The 21,233-nt window shown below is 48.3% G+C and overlaps 1 protein-coding gene across 1 annotated transcript in view; it reads left to right on the top strand.

Annotated features, from left to right (window-relative positions):
* Nucleotides 1-21,233, top strand: part of LOXHD1 (lipoxygenase homology PLAT domains 1) — a 143,937-nt gene that overhangs the window by 75,066 nt on the left and 47,638 nt on the right. Inside the window, exons 18-26 of the mRNA XM_033087872.1 lie at nucleotides 1,056-1,216; nucleotides 3,492-3,966; nucleotides 4,440-4,594; nucleotides 6,391-6,524; nucleotides 10,670-10,809; nucleotides 11,550-11,654; nucleotides 15,185-15,313; nucleotides 16,477-16,641; nucleotides 19,692-19,873. Coding sequence (XP_032943763.1) covers nucleotides 1,056-1,216; nucleotides 3,492-3,966; nucleotides 4,440-4,594; nucleotides 6,391-6,524; nucleotides 10,670-10,809; nucleotides 11,550-11,654; nucleotides 15,185-15,313; nucleotides 16,477-16,641; nucleotides 19,692-19,873 — 1,646 coding nt within the window. The remainder of the gene's footprint in view (nucleotides 1-1,055; nucleotides 1,217-3,491; nucleotides 3,967-4,439; nucleotides 4,595-6,390; nucleotides 6,525-10,669; nucleotides 10,810-11,549; nucleotides 11,655-15,184; nucleotides 15,314-16,476; nucleotides 16,642-19,691; nucleotides 19,874-21,233) is intronic.

Here is a 21,233-nt window from a genome sequence, read left to right as displayed (position 1 = left end):
GGCCCACTCTCACAGGTAGCTTTTCTGAGAAAAAACCCCCATAGCAACGCAGCTCTTCCTCTTCCACAACGCTTTGTGTCTTTTCGTGTGTGCATTTTCTCTCCCTGACTAACCTGCAGGTTCCTTGAGGGCTGTGTCACGTGCACATGCTTTGTAACGGTACCTGCCAGTGTGAAGAATCAACCCCTCCCCTCTTTTTATTAATTAGAACTTAATTTCCATCAGAGTAATACAGGTATTAGTTAACAAGATAAAGATAAAAAGAGCAGTACTTCCCTTCCTCCTACCCCATTCGCCTTCTTCAGAGGTAACAACTTGTAAATTACTTTAGTTTTTCCTTCTGAAATTTACCTCCGTATTTTTAACAATGTGCGTAAATCAATTTCTTGACTCTTCAGTCATGGACATTAACTATTGACTTCCTGTTATGCAAGAGGACGATTTAGTTCTTTCAACATGCATGCATGTGCGTGGGTGTGTTTGCACACATACACATGTCCCCTCCTTCCAACCTTCAATAAAATTAAATTGGTATTCAATTTTTACATTATTATGACTATGCAAATATTTTTCACTGCTGAGCTATTTACTGCATGATGATCACATTTCATCTTTTGCACAACTTTTTATTTTTTCTGGAGTTAGCGATAGCCTCATTTTTTTCATTTGTATTGTTTTCTATGTACCAGTTTGTATTTCTATGTACCCACCTACCTATATTAGTGTGCTAGGGCTGGTATATTGACTACTCTGCATTCCTGCTTCCAGAAGACACATGTGGTGCAGTGGATGACTGGGTTTTGGAGTCTGATTGCTTGAGTTTGCCACTTCCACTCCCTGGTCTTTTCCTCTGTGCCTCAGTTTGTCCACCTGCAAAATGGAAATGATAGTACTTACTCGTCATATTGATGAGAGGATTAGATGAAACACTACGTGTAAAACACCAGACACATGGTACCAGCTCAGGAAATGTTTGTTTTATTACTTTCGCTGTTAGTATGACTATAATTGTTACTACTGCTAAATGTGCCATTTCTCCCCGTGTGTCCACCCAGTGGTCCACTATGAAATTGAGATTTGGACGGGGGATGTGGGCGGAGCATGCACCACTGCCCGCGTCTACGTACAGATCTACGGTGAGAAGGGCAAGACAGAAGTTCTCTTCCTCTCCAGTCGCTCCAAAGTTTTTGATCGGGCATCCAAGGACACGTTCCAGGTGTGTGGGGGTAAGGCAGCGGGGGTGCCAACAGCGGGCCCAGTGGATGCCTGAAAAATGAAGGGATTGGATTAGATCAATGGTTCTCATCTCTGGATTCTCATTAGAATCACCTGGGAAGCTTTAAGAAAAAAGTGCTGCCTGGTCCACACTTGGGTCAGTTAAGTGAGAACCTCTAGGATGGGATGCTGTCTGGGGATGCTTTTAAAAGCTCTACCAGTGATACAATGTGCTGCCAAATCTGAGAACCACTAGAGTAGATAAACCTAATTTAGCAAAATATGGCCAGCCCTGTGGCCTCTGATTCTACAGCTCTGTCAGCCTGAGGGCAGGGCTATGCTTCCCAGGCAGAATCCTGGGAAGCTCTGGGGTCTCCTGGCTGTGTTCTGAGTGCCCTGGACCTCAAAACTTCCCTTTGAGCAGAGGAGAAAAACCGATGGCAATGTGAGCATGTTGGCAGGCGAGGAAGATGCAAGGGTGGTGCCCACCGGGGGACACATGAATGTTTTATGTGGGACATGGGTGTGTGCTTGCGTGCATGTGTGTCTGCAGATATGTGTGTGCAGGGAGCATGTGCAGGCAGGTGCTCTGTGTGTGTGTTTGTGTGCCACAAGCAGCTGGGCCCTCAGCAAAGAGTCCTAACCCAGCGCCCAGCAGGGCAGGGCCTGGCTGAGCTGGGCCAAGGTTGCAAGTGTATAGACCGTTAGTGCTGGAGGTCGGCCTCATGGAGTCTGAGCCTTTATTACACTGAGGAGGAGGCGATGGCCCCAGCGTTGTACGGCTGTGAGCCTCAGATCCTTCATCCGTTCACACCCAGCTTTATAACACCTGTCTGGCCTGCTCCATAGTCCATGGAAGGATCATTGTCAGGGGAAGTGCTTGGGAAATTGAGACCAGTCGTGGAGATGTAACACAGCAGCACATCTTCTGGATGCTAACTGGCTAGGTGGCTGAGATGCATTCATATCTGGGCAGACAGATGGGGGAGGGGGACGGCAAATGGCCCTCCCTGGAGAGGTTGATTGCAGGGATGCTGTGACCTGGAAAACGCTGGACAGGAGATCCAGTGTGCTAAACAAGGGACTCAGCAGGTTCAGAGCCCATCCTCTCAGTAGCTGAGAAGAAACTCCTCTTTCCCGGGGATCCTGGGCTCCATTTGGCATATAATTCTTTCACAAAGGTGATTTGGGCGGCATCATAGCTTCATGAACAGAGAGTCAGAAGACCTGAATTTTTATCGAGGTCTGGATTCCAATTATGGGACACTGGGCAGCTCATGAGACAGCCCAGGGCCTCAGTATCTCCCGGCCCATAAGTGGGGGAACTGATGGGACAGGACTTTAAAAAGTGTCAAACACCGGGAAGAGGACCCATTAGCATGATAGGTGCCCTAAGAGTGGCCCACGTGATGGGGACACCATGTGAGCCCCGCCCCCCGAGATCCACAGACCTGATTGTGAGGCTTAGAACAGAGTGGCAGATGGGAGGCTGAGAACCTGATCATCGGAGGAGAAGCTAAACCCATCCACACTGCCATTAGAGCCAGCCACGTGTTAGGCCCAGCAGGGAAGAGACGCGAGAATGAACAGTCCCTCCTCAGGAATTCCCACCTGAGAGGGCAGAGACCAGCACCTGCGGAAAAAGAGGGCATCCGGGCCAGGCCAGGCCGACCACTGAGCTCTGGGGCCCCTCTGAGCTCTCCAGGAGGGGTGAGGCCATGTGCTAGGGGAGGAGCCTGGGGCCTCTGGGGGCAGGATTGAGATTTTTGTTTTTGAAAAATAACAGCACTTTTTTTACTTATTATAAAAGTTATATATCATTAATGCTGAAAAGCAATTTTGGAAAGAGATCACAGAAAATCACAAACTAATCATAGTAATAAAGCTCAGAAATCTGAGTGAATACATCTTAGGGATAGAGGATGGAATAAAGGCATTCTGGGTGAGGGACTGCATGAACAACGATATGGAAATAGGAATAGTGGGGTGTGTTTGTGTGTGTGTATGAGAGAGAGAGGGGGGTAGGAAGACCATCTTGACCATCACAGGGGTTTGGAAGGAAATAAGTCTGGGTGGAAGGTGGGGCCAGCAGGAGGTCCTGGAGAGCCAAGAAAGCAAGCTGGATGTATAGGAGAGGGAGCTGGTGGCAGCGTCTGAGCTCAGAGGGCCCGAGCCTCTCCATCCTGTAGCTGCGCACACAGTCCCGTGCCCGGCTCTGCAGGGGAGGCGGGGAGGATACAGGGGCCGCCCCAGCCACTGCCCTGCGCTTTGCACAGCTGGAAGCGGTGGACGTGGGAGAGGTCTTTAAGATCCGGCTGGGGCACACGGACGAGGGCTTCTCGCCCGGCTGGTTCGTGGACACGCTGTGGCTGCGGCAACTGCTGGTGCAGGAGGTGGAACTCACAGACGAGGAGGAGGCCCAGAGGGAGAAGGAGAAGTCCAAGCTGCAGCAGGTGCTCAAGAAGGAGTGGCTGAAGGCCAAGCTGCAGAGGAAGATGAGGAAGAAGAAGATGAAGAAGGGCAGCGAGGAGGAGGAGGAGGGGGAAGAGGAGGAGTCCTCATCGGAGGAGTCGTCGTCGGAAGAGGAGGAGGAGGAGACTGAGGAGGAAGAGGAAGAGGAGGAGTTCGGGCCGGGCATGGAGGAGGTGGTTGAGGAGTACAAGTTCGATGTCAACCGCTGGCTGGCCCGGAACAAGGAGGACGGTGAAGTTCTCCTGGAGCTGGTGCCCGTCGGCCAGTCCATTCCTGAGCGTAAGCCTGAGGAGGGGGCAGACCGTCCCCTAACAGGGGCCCAGGGAGGGGGAGGGGCCTAGCTCTCCCACCGCGTGCAGACCCCATAGATGGGTACCCGTCGTGGTTCCCAACTCGCTCTCCTGACCTGTGTCTGAAATACCACCATGGAGGGTCAGCCTGGCTCTTGTCCTGCGGCTCGCAGAGGAATTGGATGGCGGTAGGTGGAGCCCCGATATAACTCAGTGTTGGGGGGCATAAAATAGGAGGGTTGCTGAGGGCGAATTTTCCCATGACTCATGACATCTTGAGCTTCATGGCAAAGGAAACCCTTAGGGCGGGAGGAAGGACAAGTTCAGTTCCAGGTTAGTGTAGGTGTGAAGGTATGTGTAGGTCCTTCCTGTTTCCACCATCTGCCTGGATCCTAGAGGCTGAGTCTCAGGTCCACCCTGAGGCCCAGGTGTCCTCAACACTGCATCTTTCTCTGTCTCCAGCCAACACCTATACAGTCCAGGTGATCACCGGGAACGTGTCCAACGCCGCCACCAGTGCCAACGTCTACCTGACCATCTACGGGGAGGAGTATGGGGACACAGGCGAGCGGCCCCTGAGGAAGTCGGACAAGTCCAGCAAGTTTAAGCAGGGGCAGGTAGGCTACGGACTTTCTGCCCTTGGGCAGGTGGTTGGGACTCAAATGGACAGAGTCCTCCTGTGAGTCCCAAGGCTGCCCCACCCACAGTGACCACTGCGTCCAGCAATGAGCTTTGTTCAACCCAACTAGGTGTCATGGAAGTGCCTCCTCTGTAAGTACCAGTGGGGAACATAAGAAAGGCACAGGTGGGGGTCCAGCTCCATGAAGCCCGCAGGAACTGGCCATAGATAATATAGGTGCTGAGTGACTGGAGCAGGGGTTCAAGGAGGAAGTGCTGCCCAGAAGATGGCCCTTTGGGGACAATTGGTGGGAAGAAGAGATGTAAACTGGACCTTGGTGGATGAGTATGTTGTAGATGTCTAAAGATGGCAGTGAGAGGTGTTCTCTGAGGACAGGACCTCATGACAAAGATGTGGGCGTGGAAATGCCGGAGGCCAGTTTGAGGACAGTGAGGCTTCCCGCTGCACTGTGGGTAACAGAGCCATGGGGGGTGCTGCCTCTGGGGAACCTGGTGAGGCCAACTCAAAGGGACGGGGGATGAGGGCCTTGAAGGACAGGCTGAGAAGCCTGCACTGTATCCTGAGGCGGTGGGAGCCACGAAGGCTTTTGAGCACTGGGAAGAAAGGCACCACCTCCCTCTTCCAGACAGAGTGGGAACAGCATGAAAAATACAACTGTCATCTTTGTCCTTAGAGATTTTATGATATCCTCTGGCTAGAAGACTGTCCCTCATCTCACCTTTCCCATTCCTGCCCCTGTCCGAAGCCAGGTTCCCTCATGAACACCAAGGAAGAAAGAAAGAAACCAAATCCAATAAAGGCTCATCACTTGATGTATTTCCGAGGTCCTGGTCTTTCTTTCCACGCTCCTTTCCCATTACTTGAGGATCAGGGTTTATTTCTGTGTTTCAGTACTTTCTTTTAAAAATTATAGCCACTATGATCCTGAATTGGAAGAAAATTGCTGCAGAAGACATAGCTGGTACAATTGATAGAATTTGAGTATAGACTCAATGTTAGGTAATAATACTGTTGATGTTACGTTTCCTGAATTTTGTCATTGTACTGTGATTATACGAGACTGTCCTTGTTCTTAGGAAATCTATGCTGAGGAATTTAGAGGTGAAGGATCATAGTACTTACCATTCATTTTCAAATGATTCAGAAAACTATATATATATATATATATATATATATATATATATATATATATATAGAGAGAGAGAGAGAGAGAGAGAGAGAGAGAGAGCAAATGTAGTGAAATCGAAGTGAAGGATACACAAAATTTCATTGTGGTATTTCCGTAAGTTTTCTGTAGATATGAAATGTTTTTCAATATTAGAGAGTTTACAAAGTGACAGCCAAGAAGATCCCATTCACTTATCCTGTCCCGGTATCATCTGTTTCCTGTTGCCTCCAGTGTCTATACATATACACGTTGTACACGTTTTGTCTTCCCACCTCAGTAGCAAGCAAGTCCAGGTCTTCTGTTTCTGTAAATCACTTTGGATTTACACTTTGGTTCATAGCAGATGCTTAATCAGAATTTGTGGTTGAAGGAGATTATGCACACGTGTGCACACACCCAAGCAACAGGCCCTACACACACACACGCACGCACGCATGAACGCACGCACGCACACGTGCACACACATCCCACAACACAAATGAGGGTGTCCCTTGCTGGTTTGGGTCTTACAGCAGCCTCAGGCTGTCCCAGGTCCTGGGAGGGTAAAACTAATGGCAAGGTGGGGAGGGGGTCACCCCTCTGAGTGCTAACCTGGTTCTTTCCAGACAGACACCTTCACCCTGACTGCCATGGACCTGGGGCCCCTGATCAAAGTTCGGGTTCGTCACGACAATGCAGGCAAGAATGGAAGCTGGTTCCTGGACAGAATAGACATCACCGACGTGAACAACGATACCACGTGAGCGGGGCTGAAAGGGAGGGCGGGCAGGCCATTCCTGCCACTAGAAGAGTCCTGGAATGAGGGCCGAGGGTGGGGTGGTGCTGAGGGCACCTGTGATGCCTGCAGGTGAAGGCGGGGGTGGTGAGCTGGGTGTGGCCATGTCGCTGGTTGAGTGGGCCTTGCCTCCCTCCCTTCCCTCTCATTGGGCTGCCCCCAGAGAGCTGCTTGTCCTGTCAGGTGACAGTCTGGTAGAACGTCCAGTCCAGTGTTTGAGGGCCATTAACTCAGAAGGTTGGGTGTTCTGTCCCTGCCAGACATTTATTGGCCCACTCTCTATGCCCAGACTTAGTTACCCATAAGTCTCTCCACCTATAAAGCGACTTCCAGGACAGTATTCTAATGTTCCAGACCGGGGATAAGCAAATCTTTTCTGTAAAGTGCAGATAGGAAATATTTTAGGCTTTGGGCCCTTTTGCTCTCCGTCACAGCTGCTCTTCTTGGCCTTTGCAGCAGGCATGCAGCCATAGATGATACCTAAATGAATGGATGTGGCTGTGTTCCAGTAAAACTTTATGGACACTGAAGCTTGCAATTCATGTAATTTTCTCATGTCACAAAATATTCTAGTGCTTTAGGTTTTCCCCAATCATTAACAAAAAATCTGAAATCTGTGCTCAGTTTGTGAGATGTACATAAGCAGATGGTGGGCAGATTTAGCCCCCAGGCCACAGTTTGCTGGTCCCTGTTGGGGTTTCACAACTACCACATGAGCTAGGTTGGGAAGCGGGTACCATCTTCCTAAAAGGTGAAGGAACCCCCCTGCCCCCAGGGAGGTGAAACTGCAGCCCCAGAGCCAATTCGTGCCCGATCCGGGACCAGAACTCGAAACCATTAACGATGAATCTACTGTTTCCATCATTTGGCTACATTGACTCTTGTGCAAAAGGCACCAAGGGGCAATAAATATGAAAGAAGTCCCTGAGATGTGGTAGGGGGTGAGGTGGTGGGGAGGGAGGCAGAGAGAAAAGCCCACAAGATCCGGAATTGGTTGTGGAGCTGCGCAGGGCCGTCCAGTGCCTGGAATGTCGCGGGCGCCCAGTAAATCAATATTTGTTGACTTGACCTTCTTGGCCTGCAGCCTGGTGTCTCCTGGGACATGCCCGCTTCTTGGGCTCCCCTCTGTGCAGGGCAGGGGGTGATGGGGCTTACCTCATCTCCCACCTCCACCCTGCCCCAAGAGGTGACTCCAGATGGGGACACTGAGGCACTGCTCACACACGGCCTGATGTCATGGATTTGCACGAGGTCATCATAATGGCACAAGAGGGCAATGGTACAACCCCATAGTTGGGAACCAGGGTCCTGACCTGGGGTAGGTCCTCTGCCAGAAACTCACCAGGTCTCCCTGGATAAGTTGCGCCATCTTTGTGGGCTTTCATTTGCTCTTCTGATAAATGGGCTTAGTGATGTCAGCCCAGCTTACTTCTTAAGGTATTTTGAAAATCGAAGGCATTTAAGTGGAAAAGGATAAAGTGCTACAAAAAATCATAAGGAGAAGGACAAACTGTGAACGTCTCCACCTTCCCCTTGCATCTCTGCTAAGGTCAGTTAAGTCTTTTCCGTTGATTTGGCATTTCTGGGCCAGCCTAACAATTTTTAAATTATTGTAGCTTTTTAGTCGATTTTAATATCTGTCACTACTTGTCCTCTTTCATTATTCTTTAAAAACACTAGCTATTCTTACCTTTTCAAATCAAGACATTAAGTCATTTGGAAAAAAAATCCTGTTGGAATTTTGATTGCTATGCCATTAAATGCATGTGTGGAGAATTGCATATACCTCACCCAGGTACACATTTCCATTTACCCAAGCGTTCCTTTAGGTATCTCAGTAATGCTTTACAATTCTCTACATATAGCTGCTACACATTCTTGGTAAGTTTACACCCAAGTATTATATATTTTTATCACTCTTATGAATGGAACCATCTCATGACTCATCTCTCTTCTTCCCCTCCCTTTCTGTCTTTCCTTCCCACTTTCATTCTTCACTCGCCTCATCTCCTCTTCCCTTGCCGTCCTTTCATATTGGTGTTGTGTATTTACATGGCTTTGTTTCCTTGATATTGAAGCAATCGTCGGGGCTCTGTGATGAGCTGGCTCCAACCACTGGCAAGCTCAGAGAGCAGCTCTGAGCAAAGCCTGCTCTGGGAGATAGACAGAAAGTTATGCAAGTTCAAGGAAACAAAATCACAGCAATGAATCTGCTCTCTTTCTTGGAGAGGCACCCCTTTCCCTGACAGTGTCCTGGGGCCTCCCACGACCTTGATTAGCTCAGGGTAAGGGTACATGAACACTGGCTTCATCCCTCAGCTGCCCTGGACCCAGTCGCCCGCCTCCATGAAGTTAGATGTCCATGGCCCTCTCTGCCTCTCGTGCCTCACCCCTAATCTGTGGGCCACGTTTTCCTTCAGAAGAGCCTGACTCAGCCCCCATCTGCCATCTTCACCATCCCCTCATCAAAGTCTCCGGACTGGTCCCTCTGCCTCCCTGGCTCTCCTATTATCTGCAGCAGTCTGGCCTTTAGGGTCACGTCCCCTTCTGTTCAACAACCTGCCGAGGCTCTCATTTCACTCAGGGTAAGAGCCAGAGAGAGCGATTCCGGTGGCTGCCCCGCACTCCCTGCTTATCTCAGTCCTGGCCCCCCTCTTGCTCACTCCTTGCTGTGCCTTGAACCCAACAGACATGCACCCCCGCCCCCCCAGTGCCCCTGCGTGTGCTGTTCCTTCTCCCTGGCACTCCTTCCTCCAGTGGCTCACGCTCACGCTTTCTCTAGGCAGGTTTCTGTGCAGGTGTCACCTGCTCAGGGAGGCCACACCTCCAGTTCCCAGAACTTGAATTCTTCTTCCTCTGTTTTTCTCCATATCACTTATCATCTGACCTCCAATAAACTGTTGTATTTAGTTATTGTTCCTCTCCCTGCAGTAGAAATAAAAGGTACGTGCATAAGGTAATGACTTCATCTGTTTTGTTTATTGCTGTGTCCTCCCCAGTAGTTAGAAGAGTACATGGCCTACACGAGGCGTACCATAAACACTGATTAAATCAAATAACACATAAAAGTTTCATTTGATGTACTGATTCATCCATTCATTCAACGAAGACATGCCACGCTAAGTGCTGGGGATGAAACAGCCAGCTCAGCCTCAAACATTGAAGAGTGGAAAACTGTGGCAGTCAAGGGGGTAGATGGATTAGGTTCAATTCCTTTCTCTCCTCCTGTTGACTTGTGTGGCCTTGGGAAAGTCACTGTACCCCTCTGAGCCTCAGTTTTTCTGATAAGCAATGACTAATGTTTTAGTATGTCCCAAATATTGAACAGGACATACTTACACTAAAACATTATTCATTGCTTAGCTAAAACTCAAATTGAACTGGGAGTCCTGTGATTTTCTTGGCTAACTCTGGAAACTCTAATTCAAGGTCACCTGAGTATAAGTGGCAGAGTCAGGATTTGAACCCAGTCTGGCTCCAGAGGCAAGTCTTTAATGATCCCACTTTGCTGCCTCTCTCTTGCCTGGTCCACTTTCCCTTCCGTTCAGGCACTTCCATTGCCCCAGGCCTGGCCTCTACACTGACGAGTCTAACTTGGACCTCCCTTCCTCAGATGCCCCCGCTGTCTGAGGCTAGTTCCTTAGCCACACTCTTTGTACCTTCCAAAAGCATAATTGGGTCATCCCACTAAAATTCAACATTTATGTATTGAGCAGTTTTTATGTATAACCCTCTCTGCTGAAGTAGCTTTGGCTAATAGATTCATTCCAGAAAGGGTTGAAACAGTCCCCAGAAGTTCCTCGTCTTTTAGATACCTTCAATATGACCCCGATTGCGGGTCTGCTATGCTCCAGGCAGTGTTACACAGCCATTTTCACTGAGTTGTCTGCAGACTCATCCCCACGTTTGTTCTCTGTTCAAGGCAAGTGACACTAATGGGGTGATTACCAGGCTAGAGAGGATGGAAGGGCAATGCTGGGGGGGGCGGGGGCAGAGAGGGGAGTATTTGGCACTACCGAGGGCCTCTTCTTTCTCAGTCCATGACTAATCTTTTGTAAGATCTTTCCAAGGAGACATTCCCAACCTTTCCTCATTTCCCACCCCCTCAGGTACTATTTTCTATGCCAACGCTGGCTCGCAGTGGATGAAGACGATGGCCAGCTGTTCAGGGAGCTGTTGCCAGTGGATGAGTCTTATGTGCAAGACGAGGACGAGGGTGGTGACAACAACCTGGGCCTGGAGCAGAAAGGTTTCCTCAACTAGAGATCACTTCTTCCCTCCAGCACCCATCCCCTCTCTCTCTCCCCACCCTAGATCTCCATCTTCCCTCTCTCTCTCGTGAACTCTAGTTGCTTCTTTCTCTGGCATTCTATCTGTACTGCCATCTCATTACTCCACAGCAAGAATAGGGAGGTGGGGGACGTAGTCCCACAGCATAAGGCTGGGTATAAAGTGCAAGGCATGGAATCGAATGGAATGGAGTGGAGTGGAGTGGAGTGGAATGGAATGGAATGGAATGGAGTGGAATGGAATGGAGCTGGTTCTGACTTAGTCTGGTGTCCTCCCCTCCTGGCATATTAGAGGGTCTCAGTACATTTCTGTCAAGGGAAAGAATGAACTTGCAAGAGTTCTGTGATGCTCGTGCTCCCCTCCTTGAAACTTCCATCTTTAAAATTCTTCCCAACCTGGGACATTCTTCCCAGCCCAGGGCTCCCGGCTGATGAGTCTCTGACCCTTGCCGTCACCCGAAGTCTCCCCTACGTATCCTACAACGCTCCTGACTGAGGGCTTCCCGGGGGAGCTGGGGGTGAGGGAGACCTCAGGTCTGCTTCTCAGACTCAAAGCAACTGCAGAGCAACACATCCTGCAAGGAAAGCTATTCATAGAAATGGTCAACACGCGCATTGGATCATGCACAGTCCATTTCCTCTTGCTTCCTTCATCGGAGGAGCAGTCTGCCACTCACTTCTCCACACGCCTCTCCTGCAGATAAATGTACCACATTCTCAGTGACCGTCAAGACTGGGGACAAGAAGAATGCGGGCACTGATGCCAAGGTCTTCATCACGCTCTTTGGCACAGAAGATAACACTGGTAAGAAAGCAATGGAGGGCCACACACGTTCTCCCCAGGGAGACTGTTCCAAGGAAATCCTGGTCGTGTCCCCCGCCCCATTCTCTGTCTCTCGCTCCCTCCTTTCTTCCCCCTCCCTCATTTTAAGAATTCTCCTTTGTTGTTTTGTTTCGTTTTGTTTCGTTTCGTTTTATTTTATTTTATTTTATTTTATTTTATATTATGGGAAGAACACTTAACATGAGCTCGGTCCTCTTAAATTTTAAATGTACAGTACGTTGTTGTTCGCTGTCAGTATGTGTTGGACAGCAGTTTTCTAGAGCTTCCTCATCTTACTATTCTGAATCTTTATGCCTGTTGATTAATAACTCCTCATTTCTCCCTCTCCCCAGATCCTGGTAACCACCATTCCAATCTTTGATTTTATGAATCTGACTATTTGGGACCTCCTATAGGTGGAAACATTCTGTATTTGTCTTTCTGGGTCTGACTTACTTCACATAATGTATTGTTTGTCCTCAAGGACCATCTATATGTTGCATATTGCAGAATGTCCTTCTTTAGAAAGGCTAAGTAGTATTCCATTGTGTGTCTAGACCACATTTTCTGTATCCACTCTTCTGTCAACGGGCATTTAGGTTGTTTCCACATCTTAGCCATGGTGAATAATGTTGCAATGAACGTGGGGGTGCCAGTATCTTTTCAAGATCCTGATTTCCATTCTTTTGGATAGGAAATCCAAAGTAGGAAATCCAGAAGTAGGATTTCTATATCATATGATAGATCTATTTTTAGTTTTTTTGAGGAACTTTCATACTACTTTTCATAGCAAGTGCACCATGTTGCGTTCCCACCAACAGTGTGCAAAGATTCCAATTTCTCCACATCCTCACCAATGCTTGTTGTCTTTGGTGTTTTTGATAGTAGCCATCCTGACAGGTGTGAGGTGACATCTCATTGTGGTTTTGATTGGCAACTCCCTGATAACTGGGGACAATGAGCTTTTTTTTTTTTTCCATATATCGTTGGCCATTTGTATGTCTTCTTTGCAGAAATGTCTTTTTAGATCCTTAGTCCATTTTTTAATTGGGTTATTAGTTGTTTCTTGTTACTGTGTTGTAGGAGTTCCTTATATCTTCTGGGGATGAACCCCTTGTCAGATATCTGGTTTGCAAATATTTTTTTCCTATTCTGCAGGTTGCCTTTTCACTCTGTTGATTGTTTCTTTTGCTGTGCCTAAACTTTGTAGTTTGATGTAGTCCCACTTGCTTATTTTAGTTTTTGCGGTCTGCGCTTTTGGTGTCACATCCATGAAATCGTTGCCAAGGCTAACGTCATGAAGTTTTGCCTCATGTTTTCTTCTTGCGGGTTTACAGTTTTCAGGGTTTCTGTTTGAGTCTTGAATCCATGTCGAGTTGATTTTTGTGTATGGTATAAGATAAGTGTCCAAATTAATTCTTTTACATGTGAATATCCAGTTTTGCCAGCATCATTTATGGAAGAGACTGTCCTTTTCCCACTGTGTATTCTTGCATGCCTCTGACTCTGGACAAACTGCATGCAACTAGCCTTATCAGAGAAAAGGGTTGTGAATGTCAGTTCCTTTGGAAATTCTTCCTAAATCTTGCTAAAGCAGTCCAACTGCACTCTATGGGGACAGAGTCTCTGCCCTCTCTCCTGTCTTCCTTGCTGCCTCTATAGCCCTAGAAGTGTGTGGAAGCCATGTGAAGCATCTTCCTTTCAGCGTCCTCACCCAAGGTAACGGTGACCAACCCTGTGGGCAGTCTTTTTCTAGGCCTTTCTGAAAGTTTTTACCATTTCCTGTGTCCTTCCTAGAGATATCACTCAGTTTCCCTTTCAAAAGCATACTTAAGGGGCTCCCCAATCCAAACAGTGAGTGGTCTCTTCTCTGTGTTTTCTGCCAGCTTTCTCCTTCCATTCTAATGGCAGAGGTAGCCCTAACTCTATCCGCACCCCAATAAGGACAATGGTGGCTCTTCCCCACCTCCAGTGAGATTCAGCCAATGGATTCCATGGTACTCTCAATATGAGATGCTCAGGGAATTTGGAGTCATTCTGGAACTTCTGCCCAGGTACTCAGAAAGGTGGTACTTAGTGGTGGAGTCAGCCATGCACTTTGGCCACCTGTTCAGTCATTCAGAGTGAGTTCAGAGAGAGTCCTTCAAATAGCCATCATGTATTTGCTCAAAGTCCTGTGGCTCCAGAGCCTCGTGCTAAGCATTGCTAAAGGACAAAGTGACCTAATCCATGATCTTGGGGGTTTATAATCTTAGCTCACATGCTAATACCATGGTGTGGTGGCAGAGCATGGACTCAAGTTTTACTGATTGATTTACATTTCTGCTCTACCACTTATTATCTGTGTGACCTTGGGAAAGTTGCTTCACCTCTCTGTACTTTAGTTTCCCCCATTTGTAAAATGGAGATTAAACTAGTGTATATCTCATAGAGTTGTGGATTTAATGAAATTGAACATGTAAAATATTTGAGACAAAATGACCCTCAGTAAACAGTCAATATTATTATTTAATAGGTTAGATCATGTATAATGAATGAATTGGGTGAGAACTTATAAATGTATGTCATTGTGGCACTGAACAATGTGCCATGGAATTGAGGGTCTCTAACAACTCCTTTTATTTGCGTTAGGTGCCTTCTTGAGCACTCAAAAGTCATCATCTTATTTAATCTTCACAACTCTATGGGAAGGCACCAAGACCACCCGTTTTGAAATTTGAGGAAACCAAGTCTCAGAGAATTAAGTAATTTGCCCACAGCCACCCAGATATTCAATGGGAAAGCCAGGCATCGAACGAAGGTCTGTGTGGTTTTGGTGCACTTAAACCAGTCTGTAATGGGCCTAGGAGTATCAGGAGACTTCCTGCCTGAGGTGGGCTCAGAGCTGGGACCTACAGGGGCAATGCAGTGCATGCTGAGGCGGGGAGGATGGCAATGACACTGAGACTGCCTCAGATTTCAGACTGATGTCATAGCCAAGGTCCCAGGTCCAAGGTCCCAGATTACATAGGTGAGGTGGCTTGTGGGGGGCATTTGAAGCCATCCCTCATCTGTTATTCAGAGAAGAGTCTCCAGAGAATTCCCACATGCCCCAGCCTGCATGGGAGTCCCTGTTTCTCCGGGGAGCATGGGGCGGGGGGCTTTGACCCTGGCTGTCTCCCCATGTGGAGAAATGGGAGGGGCGTGGAAGGAGAGCAGACACTGATAGGGCCCTACCACTTTCTCCTGGAGGACCGTGGATAAGGCACTTCGCCTTTAGATGTATCTACTTTTCTTGAGATACAAACTGGAAATAAGAATACATACCTCAGAGGGTTTTTGTGAAGCTCAATAAAAAGATGTACATCAACACAAAATATGCGAAAGGTGCCCAGCGGATAATGATTGCACAGTCTAAAACTGATGAAAATTCACAAGTTTGGTCATTATGATGAAAGACTAAAAGGGGTGGTCAGACTAGGTTTGAAAGTTCTCAGGACCAGCCAATCATTTTGGGGTCATTTGGTTGGCAGGAATCACCTTCCTGGAATCTTCCAAGGTCAACAGCGACATGTTTGAGAGAGACAGCATCGAAATCTTCACAGTGGAGACACTGGACCTGGGAGAGTTATGGAAAATCAGGATTGGCCACGATAACACAGGTCTGGCTTCCCTCCCCTCTGTTCCCTGCTAAGAACAGAAAGACCACAGACAGGTCCCTGTAGGGGTCTGGGAAAGCATCTAGGGGCAACTTGGATGTCATCTGCTTTCCCTAATGACACAACATCCTCAATCCCTTCAGCCTAGTGGAGCCCTGGCTACACACAGAAATTCTGATCTAATTGGTCTGGGATGGGGCCTGGACACTGGTGAATTTTAAAGCCTTCCCTCATCCCCCACCCCTAGTGATTTCAATGTGCAGCCAGATTTAAGAATCCCTGATCTAGCTCAGCGGTTCTCAAACTTGAGTGTGCATCAGAACCATCTGGGGAAGGGGGCGTGGGGCTTGTTAAAACACAGATTTCTAGGTCCCATCCCCAGAATCTTTGATTCAGTAAATCTGGGCTGGGACCTAAGAGTTTATATTTCTCACAAGTGATGCTGAGGCTGCTGTTTTGGGGACCCCCCCTTTGAGAATCACAGATCTAGCCAGTCCTTTCCAAGACCCATTGACACTCCAGCAAGACAAAGGATGTATCCAAGTTTGTTCTAAGTAAAGCCAGACTCATTTTCTTGGTCTTCAATCCACGTCTTCTTAGTCTACAGAAGGTGGCCCTTCTGCCAGCCCCTGGGACTGAGGGAAGAGGTTCCCTGCCTGGCTGCCGTTGCCTTCTTTAAGCTTGAGCACTCCTCTCCGCAGGACATATGGACCATCAGTCCTTCACTGATTTCCCTGCCCTTCATGATCACAAACTGAGGCCAGGGATCTGGGAGTGTCATTGCTGTCACGGGGTGAAATTATAAAGTCCTGTTAACATAGGCCCTCTTTAGCATCTCTGCGCTCCCTGTTTGGAGTGCCTTCCACCAGGGACAATGTCCTTGCTTTTCTCTCCTCAGACTCCCTACCCTCCTGTCATCTCTTCCCCGTGCTCTTTTGCGCCTGCTAATTTCATTGACCGCAGCCTGGAGGGTGAGCCAGCTTCAGCTGGGTGCATGTTTTCACAGGAATCATGTTAGCAATGCTGTAAACAAAAGGGACGACACGTTTATGGTGAAGCTGTGGGCACCAGCCACTGAGGAGGAAGGATGTTCGGAGTCCCTGAAGTTATCCATAGGAAGCCACGCTGTAGAAGTCATTGACGGGTCCTGTCTCCTCTCCTTCCAGGCAAGGCTCCGGGCTGGTTTTTAGAGTGGGTAGAGGTGGATGCCCCATCGCTTGGAAAGAGCATGACCTTCCCCTGCGGCCGCTGGCTGGCCAAGAATGAAGACGACGGAGCCCTCGTCAGGGATCTCTTCCACGTGGAGCTTCAGACGAGGCTGTACACACCATGTAGGAACTATACCCAGCAAGGCTGCCCTGTTTTCAGGCTCCATCACCCGCTCCCCTACCTGGGTCCCAAACCCTCCTCCAGTGTCCACTCTGGGCCAGGCCAACCTTAGAGATTGCGGTCTCTTCCTCCTTTCCCAAATTCCCTGGACCCCATGCAAACTGTGGGCTGAGCCCTGGTCCCAGGGAAAGAAAATATGGGACTCATTCCACGTTCCACCCCAAACTAGCTGGTAACAACAGGCAGAGAGCCTGACCTCTCTGGGATTCAGTTCCCTTGTCTGAAAACCAGAGATCAGAATACAGGATGGTCGTAAGATCCAAAAAGGAAGAAAGATCAAGGTCTAACTGGGAGATGTAATTATCAACCGCATCGTCAGTCCGCATTCCATTCACTGACACACCAGAGGAATTACCGCTATAAGATTTCATCCTGATGGGGGGAGAATGAAGTTGAAAAGAAGTTAAATGTAATTCCTTTACCAGCTAAAGGAAAAGAGGAAGGGGGATAATTAGAGAAGGTTTTGACACTTCCCTTCCACTGTCATCGTCAGAAAGTATGTATTAAATATTTATATACTCATGGAGGTACATACTAGACAGTGGGACTCAAACTGAAATCAACCAAACCGAAAAAATCTGTCTGAATATGCTAAAATCTGCACCAAACCCAGACAATACAATTTCTTCCTAACCAAATAATTAGGTATCCCAAAAGATTTCCCCCAGATAATTCATACTTAAACAGTGTGAATCAGTAGTGATGAAGATTTCCCCCCAAACAGCTCATACTCAGACAGTATGAATCAGTGATGAATGTTTTTTTTATTTTGTTTTGGTTTTTTTTGTGTTTTTCATTTTATTTTATTTTATTTTATTTTATTTTATTTTATTTTATTTTATTTTATTTTATTTTATTTTATTTTATTTTTTTGCCTACAGCAATTAAACTGGAAATGACCAGATCATCAAAATACTTCTTGGTGCAAAGCCTGAAATAAAGTGGCATTTCCCTCTAGTCAAGTCCCTGCATATACAAAGCAAGTTCTAGATCCAGCCTCAGCCCCCAGAATCTGACTGTACTCTAAGACAGACACACCGATCTGACAGATGTACATAGAGCTGGCAGCAGTATTGGCAGGGAGCCTTGCCAAACAGGGACAGAAGTACCCGTTTCGCCCTTTGTGCCGTAGGATAGGCCTCGCTCTCTGTAGGAAGAAGAAGAAAAAAGAATTTGTATAGCCTGACCTTGAATATATTCAGTTCCAGTCTGATATTAAAACTAATCCACTTGCCCTTTGTCTTACACACACATTTGCCAAAAAGAAAACAAAGTGCAGGAGAGACTTGACTTTCAGACTGACCAGTCTTGGAGGCAGCTTCAAAGTGCAGCTCTCCCCAGGCGGGAGCACAGAGAGGCGGGGTGTGCTATTCAGAACCTACTTCCCTGATAGGTAAAGATCTTGGGGGCCCAAAGCCAGAGAGTTCCAGGGACTGGGGAGCTATAGTCCCAGGAATGGTGGGGAACAGTGCCCAGCCATCATCATCAGGAGCCTAGAAAGAATCAAGACAGTTGGTTCATCAAGGCTGCTCAGTACGTGTGAAACCACGAAGAACAGAACCATACGAAGCCGTGCACGGACCGGCTGAAATGTGCTGCCCACACAGCAGAGGCTTATAAATTAGGAAGGGGGATGTTGTGATGTCTGAACGTCTAGGCTCCACGGAGAAGGCGGGAGGCAGTGTAGAGCCCTGAATGTCAGAATCACGCCATGTCAGGGCTGGGAGGGACCTTAGTCTTCCACCTGTGCTCTCAGGATCCCAAAGAGTTGAAGCCAGCATCTGAGGGCAGCTGGAGGGAGGAGGGGAAGGGCCAAGAAAGGACAGCTTCCCCAGTTCATGCCATCCACAGCAGCTCCTCAGCTTTAACGAGTCAGCATTGTTTTCTGAGTAAATGTATTTATAAGAATCCCACAGTTAAAGAGGCTGAAAACCACAGACCTAGATAACCCCCTCATTTTATAGGTAAGGAAACTGAGACCCAGAGAAGTATAGACATTTGCCCAAGGACACACAGCAGCTCAATGGCAGAGGTAGAACTAAAAACCAGGGAGCAAATTGGAGCCCAGGGTTCCTGCCCAGACATTTCTAGGGCTTCTCCCACTGCCGGCTAATCTCAGGAAAGCTCAAATCCATTGCCAGTTTCTGTGCTCAAGGCCTCTTGGACCACAGGCCATGGAGAAACCCAAGAGGACTGAGAGGAGAGCCCTGTTCAGGCCCTGTGGGACCAGCAGTCACCTGCATACGCCACCCCTCCCTGTGTCTTGTGGGTAGGCAATAGTACTCACCTCCAATTTATGACAACAGTACCCATAGAGGTTGACCACTCAGGATTTGGGGACAGACAAGCCTGGGTTCAAGTTCAAGTTCCACCACTGACCGGCCATATGACCTAGGGGTAATTACTTCGCCTCTCTGAGCCTTGGTTTTCTCATTTGTAAAATGGAATATAATAATACCTACTCCATGGGGTTATTGTGAAGATTAAATGAGATAAGGAATGCAGCATGCTTAACACGAAGTCTGGCATATAGCAAATACTCAATGAATAACAACTATTACCACTGCAAATATATTACAACAATTCTACAGCAAAGTAATCATAATAAATGAAAAGCAAGTTCCTCCTCTGGAGAAGGTTGGAGTCACCTGTGAGAAGGTGACTTCTGAAGTGATTCCTTTTGAGGGTCAAAATCACGGAAAAAGGTTAATTTCCATTTGAGCTGTATCTCTGGGTTTCCTTTCATTTTTATTGTGACTCAGAGTAAGTATACACATTTATATACAAATACAAAACACAAAAATGTCACAAAGAATTTTAGCTCACTATGTTAGGTAAACCTGGACCAAATGAGGGTCCAGGTCCCCGGTGGGGCAGCAGCTCCTGGGGAAGAGGTCCAGGCTGGTGGTGCTGGTGAAGAACTTGACCTTGCCTGTGTTTGGTTCTTGTTCTCATGACCCCTCTGATTTAACCCTCTGTCCCCTGCCCTCAGTTGTTCCTTACGAGATCACCTTCTACACGAGCGACGTGTTTGCCGCTGGGACAAACGCCAGTGTATTCATTGTCATCTATGGCTGCGACGGTTTGTGCACCGAGCAGAGGAAGTTGTGCAGCAACAAGAGGGAACAGAAGGTGTTCTTTGAGAGGAAGTCTGCCTCTCGCTTCATTATGGAGGTAAGTGGGCTCAGCAGGCTGCTAGGGAGCCAGGCTTGGGGGGTGAGGTGGGCCCAGAAGACGGGGGACGAGAAGGAGCCCTGTGTGCAGAGGCAGACGTGTCTTTCACCTGGATGGGCTTCTGTGAGTGAGAAAGATGGGCCTCTCTGGGCCTCAGTACATCTGAGGAACCAGGAGGATGGTGAGTCTTGCCCTGTCTCTCCAGAACTGGTGCCAGGGTTAAAGGTCATAATGAGTGGACAGAGCTTGGGAAAATCAGAGGCACAATTCCACCCCCACCGGGGCCATCTTTAGTGCTACCAACAGCAGACATGTATCCACGGGAAGAGCCTGGCTTCCTGACTCACTCATCGCACAGCTGTCTCTCCCGCTCGTCCACCAAGCTCTGGCCAAGGAACCTGATACAGAACACCCCATATGCTCCTTGCCTTCCTCCTCAGCTCTGGCCTAGAGGTTTGGTTGGTTGATGTTTGCGATGGATATGGGTCACAGCTCCTTGATCTCCTGTACACCTCAGTTCAATACCTCCCGTGTGCACCCACTGTGTTAGACTGGGTGGGAGAGACAAGAGAAAGGGAGGACCCAGACTCTGCCTGCAAGGGGCTTGCAGTCCAGCTGGGGAACCCCCAACCTCCACATAAAGTTAATGAGAGAATTTGGTAACCATCCCAATGGGTGCTCCTGTGGGTAAGAAGACGCTGTCATACAGCTTTACCTGTATTAACTTCCTTAACCCTCCGAGCAACCATGGGCTGTGATTATTATCCCTGTTTGAAGATGGGGAACCTGACGCACAGAGCGTTTAGTCGCTTACATAAAATCACACAGCTGAAGTGTAGGGGAAGCAGGATTCAAACCCAGGGGGACTGGCTCAGAATATGTGCTCTTAGCCCCTACAGTAGACGAGCCCATGGGGATGAGGGCGTATGGCAGGGCTGAGTGAATCTGCGGTGGGTGTCAGAGACGAGAGGCTCCCTGGAAATGACGGCTGTGAGCTGGAGCTGTAAATGGTCATAAGAAGGGACAAGGAGGGGAGGACTGCTGAGCCAGGGGACCATCGTGGTAGAAGGAAACACAGCACATGGTTTGAGATTCGGCCAAAGGAGACATGACTAAGGGAGAGGACCCGATGAAGCAGGACTTAAAGGGGACACCTCTGAAGGAGAAGAGCTGGAAGTTTCAGGAGCCTGGACTCTCCAGGTAGTGGAGACCTTTGGAGATGTGGCCCCTATTTTCTGATGGGAAACAAAGTCCAGAGCCCCTTCCTTCTTCCCTGGCCAGTGTCTGTCCCAGGGACTCCTTGCTCCCTCCCCACCTTCTCTGGGAGCAATCAACACGTGTGGGAAGGTTGCCATCTTGG

Source organism: Rhinolophus ferrumequinum, chromosome 19 (assembly GCF_004115265.2).
Source record: "Rhinolophus ferrumequinum isolate MPI-CBG mRhiFer1 chromosome 19, mRhiFer1_v1.p, whole genome shotgun sequence".
Taxonomy (NCBI): Eukaryota; Metazoa; Chordata; class Mammalia; order Chiroptera; family Rhinolophidae; genus Rhinolophus; species Rhinolophus ferrumequinum.
The sequence above is the reverse complement of the archived record's forward strand: the minus strand, read 5'-3'. Positions and strand labels throughout refer to the sequence as shown.